Here is a 15,952-nt window from a genome sequence, read left to right on the forward strand (position 1 = left end):
TTAGGATTTCAGTAGTAGCGTATTTGGAAATATCAAGAAAAGTAATCTGAACAGGAACTCCTCGTATGTATTATTAGTATGTTAAGATACTCATCACAGGTTTTCAGCAAGAGATGTCTGTAGTGTCTGCAGGTTTCCATTTCAGTTCTGCAATATACTTAGGATGACAAATTCCTGAGACATGGAGAGCTAAGGCCATTCAGTGTATTTATTTAAAGGAAGTCTTACTAATGGAGATCAAAGAGATCCATTTAAACAAAGTGTATGATTTTAGGTGAAATAGACAACCTTTCTAATTCTAACAATAATTGAATTTTCTAATTCAGTCACTAAGATGACAGCTGGACCTGGTGATTTACAAGGTATTTTCCAGCTTTAATGATTCTATGATTCTCTGGTGATTCCATGGTACTATGACCATAGCATCTTTAATTAGCCAATTGTCCAATCTAGTCAGCATGAAGTTTTATTTGCTTTTGCTGTGCCATTCTATATTTTATTTCTTAATAATTGCAATGCTAGCATCTCCTGAAAACTTCTCTCGTTGGCTGATTCATCTCTTTCGTACATTTACTAAATATTTAGCTCTGCTTTCTTCATCCATTTTCAGAAGTTATTAAGCTTTGATTACACTTAGTGAAACTATACTGGTTTCACAGGTGGTTTCCATTTTCTTGTGAGGTTTTTAATTTTTATCCCAGATTGATTAATCATTATCATAATATTACTAGTATTTTTGCTGTATGCAGTGCTGTCTTTATGTTCCTTTCCTTTTTCTTCCTATTTTCATCAATTTCTTCTAGATTTCTGTTCTGTTTTTTCTTTTTCTTTTTTTTTTTTCTTTTTCTTTTCAGCACTGTGCAGGTAATAAGTAGAAGATGCTAGAAAGCTGTCACATCCTATGTGATCTCACCATGGGGAGGGAAGGGAAAAGGTTACTGGGTGTTTTATGCATACTCTGTGTGTGTGGGGCTGGGGGAGCAGGGCTGGGTGTTCTGCTGCTGTTGTGGGTTTGGGGTTTTTAGGGTCTTTTTTCTTTTTTCTTTTTTTTGCACCCCACCATTTATAGAGAGTAGACAAACTGCACACTTACCAGGGCTGTTGAGTGGCCTGAATCTGTTGCTTAGTCTGTTGTCTTGAGTGGGTTATCTCTGGTTTATGAGGTGAATCATATCTTCTGTGTTCTGTAACAAAGATTGCTTTAATGTAGCAGTCTTTTTGCAATCAGTCTTGCTAATCCAAAGAATCACCAATTTTAAAAGTATGTTCTTGTACAAGGAATGGTAATGACAAAAGTAGCTGTTTAATACATCTCAGCATTGACTAAAAAATGAACAGTTGTGTTATGTGATTGAAAGCTCTGTAACTGATACTGTTATTGCAGTGTAAAAGATGTGAATAGCAGACTCAAGAGCAGTTCAATGTAAAGCAGAGAATGAAACATGTAGAAAAATGTGTCTGTTCTTCAGTGCCAGAAGATTGTTTGCTTGTGGCTTTGTTAAACAAAATTGCACTGAGGGTTATTTTGCCTTAAGATTGCTGAGTCACATATGATCCATGTGTACTAGTTTTAGCTTAATGACATAAATGTTGGATTAAAATATCAAATATTTGCTTTTAAACAGATTGAGAGCTCCAGAGGAAACTGACAGTAAGTTTTTCATTGCTTGTCACTCATTTTAATTCCCCTCTGCAATTCTCATGCAGACAATTTTGAAGTACAAAATCCAAAAGGAAGTTCATTTACTGTAGTCGAGGATTATAGTGCAGATATTGTTTCATGTGTTAATAACTATTTTTTACTTTAAAGTAAATGATTTTTTATGAGAAACATGTTTTTCTCATAACAACTGCATAATCTTAAAAGAAAAGGATTTATTTTCACTCTAGTCTGACCAGTAATATCGTTCAGCAGGAAGAACTCTTTTAAGATACTGCTGCTTTGATCCCTGACAGTCCAAGTGATCTCCTGGGTGTATGTCTGAAGTTATAAGATTTTTAATGTAGGCTTGATTTTTCAAATTGCAATTGTTTGTAATACCTCTGTTTGGGTCGTCTACCTGGAATTCTGAAATCTGTGAAGGACTGAATTTTTATGAAATGTCCAATGAAGAAATTCAAGGTTTTAGTGAGGAATCAGTTTGTTCCTCAAAAGCAGAGTGTTAGTGTGGTATTTGTTGTGTTTTAGTCCATCTCCCAGTTTTCCTGGCATGACACTTAGCTGTAAGAGGCTGAGCAGCTGGGCACCTATCTCTTTTTGAGATTAGCTGTGGTGCAGGAATGAATCGCTCCTAGTCTTATCTCCACTTGAAGCGATGCTCTTTGCGGGTCCATCTGTGCACAAAATGCTGCAGTGCTGAAGCATTCTGCTGCAAGCACACCGAGTTGTAGGGCTGCTCTCTAGAGCACAACATTGTTTTGATTAAAATCCAGTTTTCCCATTCTCAAAAGGCCCCTTTTCATGTTTTGTTTTTTCGCAAGATGCAAAATGCTGCAAATTAGAAGGGTCCAGCAAGAAAAAATCACAAGGGACTTTGAGTCACTAAGGGGAGTGAAAAATGCTGACCCTTCCCCCAATATCCATAGATGTTTTCATGTAAGATCTCTTTCACTAGATAAGGGACTAAAAGCAAATAGAATATACCAAGAAGAAAAGTATGAAGTTCAAAAAATTTTGGTGAATGTTGTTTTGATTATGTAATTTTTTGAAAATTAATAGTAGTACAGTATATATAGATACTGAAATCTGGCATTTTGAAGGTTTTCCAGGACAGCAAAATTATTTCATCTAATTAATGAAAATGTGTTAGTTTTTCTTGGTTGTATTCAAAAGGCTTTTTTATAAAGCAAACATTTTTGGACCAAATTTGATCTGTCTGAGCATATGTAACCACCAAAAATGTTTGTCTGCTTATATTTTAACAGCACTTTGGATGCCGTGGGTTAATGGGACAGTATTGTTATAATTTTGGTGCAATAGTACAGTTAATGGAATGCTTAATGGAGGATAGAGCTGGAAAAGTCTTTGGGAGGCCATGAAACACAGTGGACAGTAAAGTACTTTTGATATCCATGGGGTCCAGCTGACTTAACATGTCCTTGAGGTTAATATATAATTTTCCCCACAATTGCCTTGAATAAATAAGTTGCCTGCCTATATTACACTGACAACTGAAATTTGCCAGCGTACAGTACATGATAATGTAGTTAAAGCCCATAAGTAATTTTCCTCTCTAGAATACTGAACCAGCAATTCTGATTCATCTGTTTTGTGATAAACTCTGCGATGGAAGGAATTAAAAAATCATGCATTTGTGTCTGCTATAATAATTAATACAGCAATCCTTTAAACATTATTTCAGATATCTTCTCCTGCTTGAAAACATCTCAAGATTTGCATCTTCACTACTCAGGTAAGCAGGAGGCACAAAAATGACAGCTGAAGAATTTAAGGAATTAAAATGAACATTTTAATGTTCATTTTAATTCCTTAAATTAGTTCTTTTCTTCAGTTAATTGGTCCTGTACTACTTAACCTGTGTTTGTATATCTATGAACTTCCAAAAATCTGGCAGGGAACAAATCCTTTGAATGTTAATTTCCTGCAGTCCTGCCTTTCGCCGAGCTGAGTCTGCACAGATTTTCCCACAAGGATAGAGGGATGTCAGTTTTTCCAGGAGGAGAAGGGAGCAGAAATTGCCAGTAGATGTCACCATTGCCCACAGGACTTGGCCTCCCGTACAGGCAGGGCTGGAATAAGCCAAAACTGTTAGCAGCCTTCTTAAAATCAAAATCTACAGAGTTTTCATTGGGAATAAGACCTTCTGGCTTGCAATCAACTGTACAGACGTTGTTTCTCTGGCATGGTGGCATTGTTGCAGGTATTGGTTTCTTGTTTGTCAGGCTATTCAAGATGATGTTGGGCTTTTTAGTACAGAAGGAAGTGGTTTCCCTTATGAGCTGACAAATGTCTTCAGAGGTTCTCAGAGTAGGTTTTCTTTCCTCAGGAAGATTAGGACAGAATTTAGCCAACTAGGCCCAAAAATCCTGCACTAGAATTCTATACCATATACTGCTTTTGTGTCATTCTTGCTATCAATTTGAGAAAGCAAATATAATCCTGCCTCTCTGCATAGCCAAAAGAACTAGATCTTTGTCCCAGGTTTGGCAGATGCTGCAAGCCCATGTCACACGGCTTCTCAGAGTTCTAGAGAGACTGCTGGCAAGGTCTGACAGAGGGCACAGATTTTAGCAGCTCCTCTGTTCACATCCTTCTTCCTGCTATGCACTGGTTTCATGATCAGTGTGCTCTTAGTGCAGCACCAAAGGCAGATCTTGTTTTTCAGTGTATGGTCCAGCACTGCTCAGACACAGTAACCAACTCCTGTTGAATTTGGTACGTGTAAACAACCTTGAACTGGAGTATGAAGTGCTCAGATGAGGACCCCAGTTCACAGGGTGGATGTGTCAGAGGGGGCCTTTCCTCTGCCCTTCTGGACTCAATAATCTCCAATCACATCTTGCTTAAAGGTGTAATCTTAAAAGAAGGATAGCTGCTGTCCAAACTTCATAAGTTCCATAAGCTCCAGAGTTGGTTACCATGGCTTTTTTGTTACTCTGCCAAGAAACACAGCTAGCTCTGCTGTGGTTGACTCTGGTTTGGTTCACTCTCTGCTTTGGATGATGCTTGTGCCTTCATCCATTGAATAGGGAAATTAGACAGTCAGAGCAGTAGCGTCCAAGTTGCCTCCTAGTTCTAGGAGTGCCTTGTTTTACATCTCTCTTCCCCTTCCTGATAACCCACTCATTGTGAAGAAAAATCCATAAACATTTAGTTGGCTCTCTGAAGTTTTGAAGTTGTTTGCCTGAGATATATGCTGCAAGTCAGGGAGATATAATAATGTTACTGGTGGTTTTTGGCAAGAAGCCTGAATGAAGAAACAGTACTCTGTGCAGGGAAGTCTGGATTTTCCTGCCATACCTTGGCTAAATCTCCAGGTGCTTCTAGCCCTGACCAGACAGACAATGATCAAGGCATCTCATCAGCACAGTGAGAGTGTGTGTTCAGTGCTGGAGTTGGCAGGAGCAGGATGCAGAAGCAGGGTTTTGTGAAAGGAGGAGGATGAGGAGACAGCAGAAGTCCTTCTGGTCAGGGTGCAAGGGGTTTTCCCAGAGACCCTTCTTCTTTGGAAGGAGGGAATTCACGAACAGGGTGAGATATGATGGGTTGGTATCCAGCCAGATGGGGACATGGCTAGGTCCTGGAGGTTATTCTGTACCAATTAACATAATTTTCTGGTGGTGGAGAAGGGGGTTTCTTCATGTTGGGGTAGTGGAAGTTTGCTTGTTGCCAGTTTCCATGTAGTGAGTATTCATGTGTGAATTGTTTGCCTCTCTTGTACCCTCTGTCCCTAATACTGCTGCTGTTACTTTCATTTTCCTATTTAATTGCTGTTTCCATTGGTCGGTTCCAGTAAATTGACCTTATACAAACCCATGATCTTTAACTGCTGTGTCTCCAATCCTCTCCATTCCACAGCTGGGAGGAGAGGGAGGGAAATGAGCGAGCAGTGTTTGGTCTGGAATGTTTCCTTATGTGGGGAGCACCATTCCTAAAGCACAAGGACCTTATTTGGTGTCTCATTGGAAAGGTGAAGAGCTGAGGTAACAACAGATCTGGTAAGAGTGGGTGGGAAACAAGTACTTGTTGTATTAGGTGTGTCACAATGCTGTAACCTAACCCTGTATCAGTGTAGGCACTAAGTGCCCACTGAGGTGCAGGGAGGGGGATAAGGATTGCTTTGTTGAACTGTGCTGAACTGTGTGATACCAGCTTGTGAAATGATAGCTGATAAGCAACAGCCATTTGTGATGTGGATTCAGTGCTGGTCTTCTACCCCTGCCTCAGGCACTGCCTTTAGGAGACCATTACCCATGTCCTGGGCTGGACACAGCATTTCCAGGCACAGCATTTCCAGCTGGTCAAGGGACATGACTGCCCTGCCCTGCTCTGCATGGTGTGTGGTCTCACCTTGAGTACTGTGTGCAGTTTGGGCACCACAACATAAAACAGGCATTGAGCTATTACAGAACACCCAAAAGAGGGCCATGAGGTCTGGAGCAGGACCTCCAGGGCTGTCAGGACTGCTGGGGTCAGCAGCAGTCTGTTCAGCCTGGAGAACAGCAGGGGAGGCTGAGGGGCAGGGACTGATCTCTTCACTCTTGTGACCAGCGACAGGACTCCATGAACTGGCATGGGGCTGAGTCAGAGGTTGGTCAGTCAGGTTTGGGCTGGACCTCAGGAAAAGGTTTTTCACCTGGGGAGTGTTTGGGCACTGGAACAGACTCCCCAGGGAAGCAGACAAAGCACCAAGCCTGACAGAACCCACAAAGCACTTGGGCACCACTCTTAGGCACACTCAGTGTGACTCTCAGGCACAGGGCCAGGAGCTGGACTTGATGATCCTTATGGGTCTGCTTCCTGATGGGCCCCTCAGCATATTCTATGATTCTGTGTTCCTGTAATAATTGTACCCAGCCTGTGAGCAGAACAGGGAAGGATTATTTCCCCAGCTTTTCACTCCTTTTTCCTTCTCGAGGCCTGTTACAACAGCTTTGGAGGATTCTAAATTCCCTTTGGATATCAAGAAAATCATGCTTTTGTTGCCAAGTCTGCCAGGTCTCTCCAGTGCAGTCTTACACCCTGATTAGAAGAAGGGATTCTTAGGAGGGTCTTTTCAGAGATCTACCCCGAGGGTGGCTAGTCATGATTGGCCTGTAATGTGGGAGAAAATGGGCCAGGTTTTGAAGGATCATTCTGCTCCAATGGCTTGGAAGTTCACCCCTGAACAACTACAGGACCCTGTAAAAGTGGCAGAATATTTGAAAGAAAAATGCTGTGGCAGCTCCAGAGAAACGCAAAGTTCTGCAATGTGCAGGGCCCTGGTTACTCTTTATCAGACACTGCTCTCAATACCAGACTGCACCCTCAGGGGGAAGAAGAGGAAAGCAGAACAACAGGCATTGTGGCCACTCAAACTGCAGCTGAACCACAGACACAACCCATGCTGGGACCAGCCGCTCTTATACAGAAGAAGAAATTCAAGCCCAAACAAGTTTGCCTACTGAAGAGGAAGCAGGGCCCGCAGAATGGGAAGCAGGACCAGAGAAAATCCCCCCCTAGGTGACCTGCAAGGTATGTGAAAAGTTTTCAGCCACCAGTCAGGAGAGTCCCTGCTGACCTGGCAGCTCTGATGTTGGAATATCGCAGCCCATGATATAAAACTATATGGTGGTGCAACGGATCAGCTGGGATCCCTGTCCCTGGATGTGGGCATTGACAAAGGGATTGAGGATAGAGCAGAAACTCTCAGAGGCAACTCCTGTCAAGTGTGAGGGAATGGTGACTACCTAGCTCTGGCAATATGAAGATCATCTTTTTTTCCTCCCTCCTGGCTTGCACCTTGGCTGTGGGAAGGTCTCTCTGCAGGGCCTCCCTGCCTCTGAGGGAGTGGACCTGTCCTTCCATTTTTTTATTGTCTCTGAATTTGCCTAGTAGCCCATCAAGCAAGGTAAAGAGGAAATTTTCCATGCCTTACCAGTATGGACCAGAGTCTCTGCTATTGGGAGCGAGCACCCCCATACTCAAGAGAGGGTACACACTATGAGGCACCCTGGGGATTTTTGTGTGTGACCATGGAGAGGGCATGAAGAAGTGGGATGGAAAACCCACCTCTGCCCTAGCAGCAGAAACACGTGAGTTGAAAGGAAGAAGAACCACGAAATGTAACTCTGGTTTCCAATGAGCAAGTCCCCAGACAGAATAGGAGGGCTGGTGTTACTTTCAATCCTCTTGAAGGGACCTTCAGCTTGTATTTGCCAGAAGTGAAGAATTCTCTAACCAGAATTAGAGGGGTCCTTCCTCCAGACAGGTCCTTCTTTGTCCAGGGGAAAAGGGACAGTCGGATCTATTGGACAGTGTGGATCTCATGGCCTGGCTCATCAGACTCACAAGAGTATTGGGCTTTAGTTGACACTGGTGCACAGTGTGCCCTGATGCCATCAAGGTGTTGAGGGGCAGAATCTGTCTCTATTTCTGGGGTGACGGGCAGATCCCAACCCGGGACTGTACTGGAAGCTGAAGTGAGTCTGACTGGGAAGGAATGGCAAACACAGCCCAGTGTGACTGGCCCAGAGGCCCTGTGCATCCTGGGCACAGATTGCCTCAGCAGAGGGTATTTCAAGGACACCAAAAGGCCATGGCTGGGATTTTGGGAGAGCTGCTGTGGAGACAGAGGAAGTCGGACAGCTGAACACCTTGCCTGGTCTCTCAGAGGACCCTCCTGCTGTGGGACTGCTGAGGGCAGAGCACCATCACTACCACAGCAGGGCACCCTTGATAACACCCTTGATAACATCCTTGATCACACCCTTGATCACACCCTTGATCACACCCGTGATAACACCCTTGATAACACCCTTGATAACACCCTTGATAACACCCCTGATAACATCCCTGATAACACCAGCCAGGACTCCATGACCCCGTCCATGAGGTGATTTGTGAACTGCAGAGTCAGGGAGTGGACAGCAAGACTTGCTCACCCTTTAATAGCCCTATGTGGCCAGTGTGTAAGTCCAGTGGACAGTGGAGACTGGCAGGGGGCTATTGTGGCCTGAAGGAAGTCACACCACCACTGAGCACTGCTGTGCCAGACATGCTGGAACTTCAGTTTGAGCTGGAGTCCAGGACAGCAGAGTGGTTCATCAATATTGCAATGTGTTTTCCTCTATTCCTTTAGCAGCAAAGGGCAGGCCACAGTTTGCTTTCACTTGGAGTACAGCTGGAACCAGCTGTCCAAGAGGTGGAAATACAGCCACAGTATTTGCACTGGATTGATCCACACTGCTCTGGAAAAGGGAGAGACTACAGAACATTTGCAATACATTAATGATATCAACTTGTGGGACAACACAGCAGAGGAAGCTTTTGAGAAAGCAGAGAAGATAATTCAAATCATCCTGAAGGCCAGTCTTGCCATAAGTCAAAGTAAGGTTTAGAAACCTGCACCAGAAATTCAGTTTTCAGAAGTAAAATGGCAGGATGGACATTCTATTCCAATGGACATAGTCAGCAAAATAGCAACCATGTCCCCACCAGGCAGCAGCAAGGACACACAGGCTGTCCTACATACTGTGAATTTTTGGTGAACGCGTAGTCCAGATTAGAGTCAGATTGTGAGTTCTCTCTATTTTATGACTCAGAAGAAGAATGATTTTAAATGGGATCCTGAACAACAACAAGCTTTTGAGCAAATTAAACAGGAGATTAATTTGTAGCGGCAGCCCCTGGGCCAGTTAGGACTGGACAAGATGTGAAAACTGTTCTACACTGCAGATGGGGAGAATGGTCCTTCCTGGAGTCTCTGACAAAAGCTACCCTTGGAGCTTGAGAATGATCCTCGTGGTTCTGGAGTCAAGAATACAAAGGACTCAAGGCCTGCCACACTCCAACAGAAAAAGACCTTGGCATCTTATGAAGGGGTTTGAGCTGCTTCAGAAGTGATGGGCACCAAAGCACAGCTCCTCCTGGCGCCCTGACTGCCAGTGCCGGGCTGGATGTGCAAAGGGAAAGTCCCTGCCACACGTCATGGCACTGACGACACATGGAGTAAGTGCATCACTCAGATCACACAACAAGCTTCAATAAGAAATCACAAGCACCCAGGAATCTTGGAAGTCATCACAAACTGGCTCAAAGATGAAAATTTTGGAATATCTTTGGAAGCAGAGGAGGGAAAGGTGACTTGTGCTGAGGAGGTCCCAGCCTTTCATCAGTCACCAGAAAATGAAAAGTTATATGGTCTTTTACTGATGCTTCTTCCTGTACTGGAGGGTGCTCCCATCAAAAATGGGAAGCTGTTGTATGAAGTTCTACATGGTGAGTCACAGAAGCTATGGAGGGACAAGGTGCATCAAATCAGGTTGCAGAGCTGAAAGCCATCCAGCTGGCTTTAGATATTGCTGAATGAGAGAAATGGGCAGTAGCACTGCCCTGACTTGTGGGTGACAGTAAACGCACTGTAGTGGTGGCTTGAGCAGTGGAAAAAGGTAAATAGGCAGTGCAGAGGTAAACCTGTGTGGGCTGCTGAACTCTGGAAAGACACCAGTGCCTATGCAGAGAAGCTGGCTTTAAAGCACATCATGTAGATGCACACATAGCGAGGAATCAGACTACTGAAGAGCATCACAACCATGGACAGGTGGATTGGGCTGCCAAGATTAAAGTGTCTTGGGTGGACCTGGACTGGCAGCATAAGAGTGAATTATTTCTGGCTCATTGGGCCCATGACACACCAGGTAATCAGAGAAGAGATGTAGCATAAAGATGAGCTCATGAGTGAGGGGTAGACTTAACCACGGATACTATTAACTATGGACATTAACTATGGACATTATTTATAATTGTGAAATGTGCTGAAATGAAAAGAGGATAAAGCCTTTGTGGTATGGGGGATGATGGTTAAAATATAGATATGGAGAGGCCTGGCTGATTGATTGTATTGCACATGTGCCAAGGCAAACTCTTATGTACATACAATGAGAAAAGCACTGGATGGTGGAGATGCAGCCTGTGCCTCACCCCTCTGCCCAGAACACTGTCTTGGCACCCCACAAAGAGGTCAGTCAGACAACAGGACCCATTTCAAAAATAGCTTCATAGAACCCCAGGTCAAAGAGTACAGTATCGAAGTGGGTATCATGTTCTCTCATGCACCAGCCTCTAGGAAGGTTGAACAGTAAAATGGATTGCTAAAAACCACATTGGTGGGAATTTCAAATACTGGGATCTACATTTAGCGAAAGCCACCTGGTTAGTTAACACTAGAGGCTCCACCAACTGAGCTCAGTCAAAAGCTTCATGTACGGTAGAAGGGGATAGAGCCCTTGTGGTGCATATAAGGAATAAGTTTGGGAAGTCAGTTTGATTAGTCCTGTCTCAAGCAAAGGCAAACCCACCCATGGGATTGTTTTTGCTCAGTAGCTGGGTGCACTTGGTGGGTAATGCCGATGGATGGTGAAACACAATGTGTACCTGAAGGGAATTTGATTTTTGAGTGAGAGCAGTCTGTAATGTCAAACTGTGTGTGTATTTTTGGTTGCTGAATGACACTGGCACTGTGTGCCACAACTACCATGGACAGTGAGTATGGACAGCTCTAGATACACTGGTGATGAGCTCGTGGTGCAGCTTGCAACCACCGGACAGCACACCAGCCCTCCTGCCATAGAAGGCATCTAGGATAGAGAATCCACAGCCATGGGCTCAATGAATTCTATAGATATCTTGGCCGTTGCTTTGGACATTCCAGTGCTTATGTACATATACATCTCTATATCTATGTATATAGTTGGGAGGTGTATGACTTGGTCATGAAGGACATGGTAGAGAAGAAGGGTGTATCTCACTTCTTTTTGGCAAGTGCCTGGAGTTCTGTGGAATCCTATTATTTGTCTCAACCAGGGAAAAGGTGTAGGTGATACAGATAAGCTAATCTGTGTTGAATTATCTTGACAAAAAATTGGGCACTTTTGGTTATCCTGAGTGCTTTCTGACTTTTAGCTGACCATCATCATGCATAGGAGAATAGAACTGAAGTTTTTTCTACAGTGCCAGTCTACCACAACTCTTTAATTCTCCAACTACTAAAAGAGTTTCATTATTTGTTCCCCAAGAGTGTTGTTCCTTCTCTGGTTTGCTTTGGCAGAGCATTGAATCAACCAAGCGCAATTTGCCTGGGTTGAAAAATTGAGTGCAGACCTAATTTCATGCTTCTGGGTATCAAGAAGTACCTCACTAAAGTGGCTCACCTCCTGCATTTCCTTCCAGTTGTTTTGGGATTGGCTTTGGCTGGTTTGTCAGTTGGTTGTTTTTTTAATTTTTTTTTTCACCTGTCAGTTCTCACTCATCTCCACGGAAGACTCTCTCTTTTAGAATGCACATGTCCAGAGTCTTGCAGATGTTTACATCTAACCTGCCCCTAAATGGACAAGTAGTACAGCTGAGGCCTGAGGCAGATGCATTTGGGTTGTTGAAGGATGTTTGGTTTCTTAAGAGAGGAAAAGTGAAGAATTTATCTCCATTTCCTGGGGTTTATTAACTTCTGAAATGTCTAAAGGAGACCTGGACTGTCAGCTATCACTATAAATTACGCTGAAGTTAATCCTGTAGAAGAGACTGAAGCCTGTTGAAGCCTGTGTGAGAGTAATGACTGCATTTGGAATCTGGGTTATTATTCCAGATGCAGAGCTTTACTGCTAGCTGAGTTTCTGGTATCTTTCTGTCCTGTTTCTGACTAGGACAGGTTAATTGCTGTCAGAAGCCAACCAGGGGCCTGGCTATGGCCCAGAGGTTGTTCTCGGCCATGTCAGGTCATTGCCAAGGCTTGGGGGAAAGGGAATCTCTTCTGGGGAGCAGGGGTCCCTTCTGGATCAAGGTAGTGCTGCCCTGTCTATTGTCAGGGGTTTTCCCTGTGAATCGTTCATTTTTTGTCATCAGTTTGCTGTTGCTGTTCATTTCCTTATCTCGCTGCTGTTTCCAGCCAACTGTTCTTATCCCAACCCATGTTCTTTACCTCTTGTGCCTCCAGTTCTCCTCTCCAGCCCCAGCAGAGGGAAGGTCGGGGAGAGGAGGAGGAGTGGGAGAACGGTGCATGGTTTGACATGTTTCAGTGGGAACACCAAATTGGGGAATGTCATTCCTGAAACACAACAGTGTGCAAAGTGGAGTAAAACAAATGGTGATCAGATGTGATGCTGTATCAAACTGCTGCCTCCTCCTTGGCTTTGTACACTACAGTAAAGTGCAGCCAAGCATTTTTGAAACTTAGCCAGCTTGTTTATTCAATCTAGCAGTGAAATCTTTGTTCTTTGCAGCTGTTGAAAGAAATAACTTAATGAGACTTGCTCAGACCATACCATTTACACCAGTCCAACTCTTTGGTGAGTACCAATTTCTTGCTTATGTTTTGCTTTATAAAGAGTTGGTGCATTATCTTTTAAAAACCATGTTTGAGAAATTGTCTTGGATTTATTTCAACAGTTCTTATTTTCTTAAGAGACAAAACAAGATAGAATTGTAGTTGTGCAGTAGTTTAGGAGCTTTTGGAGGTCACCTTTTCCGACTCCTTCCATTGTCAGTTCAGATCAGATTGCTGAGGCACTGTCGAATTGCATTTTGATTATGTGTATAAATGGAGACTCCTCCTCATTTTCATTGGCAACCTCTTCCATTGTTTGATTGGCCTAATCATGAATCCAGGGCTTCTGTCTGTATTTGTTGGGGTTTCCCTCCCTGTAGCTTGTATCTGTTAGTATTCATGTGTCTGCTGTCAACCTCTGAGATGAGTCTAACTCCATCTTTTATGGATCCATCGTTAGGATAGCTGAAGACAGGAAGAAGTTTCCCCTCAACATTGATAACTTCATTCTTTCTGTTTCTCTCTCACACACACTGACACAAACACAGGTACATATGTAAATCTATGTAGAGTATATGCCATCAAGAAGAAAACCAGGTAGTGATTTATCCAGCATTATCCTTGTTTCTGGCACAGAAAACTTTTACTGTCTTTAGTTGAAGAATGGTAGAGCATGATCCATAAATTTTTGGGAAGAGTTCTGAAAATAGTGTGCAGTATTGGCTTACAGCAGCAGAAGGTCTGCCTCTAGACTCCTGATATCTAGATGCTGCCTTCTCAATGGGTAGAATATTTTGTCTCACAGCAACTAATTGCTGATACTTGCAGCATCATAGGATTTCTTGAGACCTGATTGCTGTAGATAATTAATATAGCCATGGCGATATTGAGAATTCTAATCTTTGAAGCTCCTAGGGGAGCTTTCTAGGTATTAAACTGTCAAAAGATAATAAAATAAAGACTTAATGTAAGATTAAGGTTTTTTTTTAGTTTTACTGTCTTTATTCAAGTGTCTGTCTTTTATGTAAAGTACTGACTTTTCCAGTTGCTTTAATTTAAATTAAAATGTGCCTAAATTGCTGGATTCAACAGCATCTGCATTTGTGCTATTTGGTGAAAGGCAAGCTCAAGAGTGGGGAGGAAATCTACTAGTCTGAATCCAATTTGTAATTGCTTAGGACAGTCCTTGCCATTTTGGCAGTTTAGTTACCTCATCACACTTGCCAGCGAAAACCTGTTTCTTATTAACTAATTTTACAAATAATGTGAATTGTAGGAAGGAAAGCCAGATTTTTTAAAAATCAGTCCACTTTGCTGTTAGTTTACAAATGGCAACAGAAAACTTTTGTTGATTCTGCTGCAAGAGAGGAATGCTACTACAACTCTCCAGGGGGAAAGAGAGTGCAACTGAATTAAAGGTCACTAGGTTCTGCTTATAGAAAAAATGTTACTAGCAGGAGCAGAACACCTCAAACATTTCATCATTGCACATAACACTGGACTTTCTAGGAAAAAAATCAAAATATTAATTTAAAATACCAAAAGTTTAAACTTCCTGATAATTTGCTTTAGCATGTTCTCCTGGAAATGTATTTTTCAATCTAATTTCCCTGGCTCATCACATCATGGCCAAGTCACAATTTTTGAAACACACTCAGCTCTCTGCAGCAAAAGGTGGCACTCAACTACAGCCAATATTGTATTAACTAGAAAACTAAATCCCTTTTTAATACTCAAAAACTATTAAAAACTGTTTGCCTTGTTATGATTTCCCCCCTAGATTTATTTTTAACTATTATTTTAAACTATTTAAATTGTTTTCAGACTAAGATTTGAATTCAGATGTTCTGCCCCTGCAGGTTTGTTTGGGTGTTGCTTTTTGGGGTTTTCTTTATTAAACATGAAGTTAAAAGAAAAATTCAGGGAGTGTTTCACAGATTATGATTATCTTAAAAGTCTTACTAAAAATTCTCCTTCCACATAAGTGCATAAAGAGAGGGATTACACACAAGATATTTAGAGTTCACACACTGAAGATAAAAATGGTGACCTTTAAAAATATGTTCTTTTAAATGACTGCTATGGACTAGAGTATCAGTAAGTACTGTTTGTGTTTGTGTGGAAGAATCCAGGAGGTCTTGAATTTATCCTTGTTTAGAGTCTTAAGACAAGCTGTTTGGACTGCCTATTATGATAGTCAAAGAATGAATGTGTAGAAGAATAAATAGTGTAAGTTTAGGCTGAGGAAGTTTTCAGACAGATGAACAGTTATGATAAAATTCATTTTTAAAGAAGTGTGGCTTAGACAGGTGTGTAAAGAGGTATGTTACTTAAACACACCGAATGAAAATGCTGTTCTCTCCTGTTTCTGCCAGTGACTTTTGCTAACAAAACTTCTTTTAATTTAAGCTGGAGAGGAAGTGACAGTCTAAGCTAGAAGAGAGTTCACCTTTGAATCTTGATAAAAGCATGTCTTCCTGGTCCCAGAGTGGCACAACTGCAATGATCCAAGTCCTGTCACAGGAGGAGATGGACGGGGGTCTGCGGAGGGCCATGAAGGTCATTTGCACTTGGTCTGAGAGTGACGCATTAAAGCTGGGACAAGTGTTTATTGTGAAGTCTTTCCTGCCAGAGGTGGTCCAAGCTTGGCAAAAGATCTTTCACCATGGCACAGTATTGCATCTCTGTCTGAGGGTGAGTTCAGACCTGAAGGAGCAACACATCAGACCTAGTCTGATGTTGGACTTGTTGATGTCTTCAACAAGGTTTACATCTGTTTTGGTGTTGTCTTTTGGAATGAAAAAAGGTTTTGAGGAAGTTGTATCTCCCATTTGTAAAAAATAGATAAGCAGGGTATATGTGTGTGTGAGATTGTTCAGTTTAAAAAAAAAAAATTCATGACACCCTTCTTCATGAAAATGAAGTGGTGTTTTTAACATTATCTTTTTTCAGGAGATTCAACAGCAAAGGGT

The 15,952-nt window shown here is 42.4% G+C and overlaps 1 protein-coding gene across 1 annotated transcript in view; it reads left to right on the plus strand.

The window, feature by feature from the left end:
* The window catches only part of TRPM6 (transient receptor potential cation channel subfamily M member 6), a gene marked incomplete at its 3' end in the record, with an annotated part of 100,241 nt that overhangs the window by 76,801 nt on the left and 7,488 nt on the right, over positions 1–15,952 (plus strand). The window contains 6 exon segments of the mRNA XM_084224722.1: positions 5–63; positions 1,626–1,651; positions 3,363–3,413; positions 12,937–13,002; positions 15,390–15,408; positions 15,410–15,813. Coding sequence (XP_084080848.1) covers positions 5–63; positions 1,626–1,651; positions 3,363–3,413; positions 12,937–13,002; positions 15,390–15,408; positions 15,410–15,813 — 625 coding nt within the window.

Source organism: Fringilla coelebs (genome assembly GCF_963513975.1).
Source record: "Fringilla coelebs genome assembly, chromosome: Z".
In the NCBI taxonomy this organism is placed as follows: Eukaryota; Metazoa; Chordata; class Aves; order Passeriformes; family Fringillidae; genus Fringilla; species Fringilla coelebs.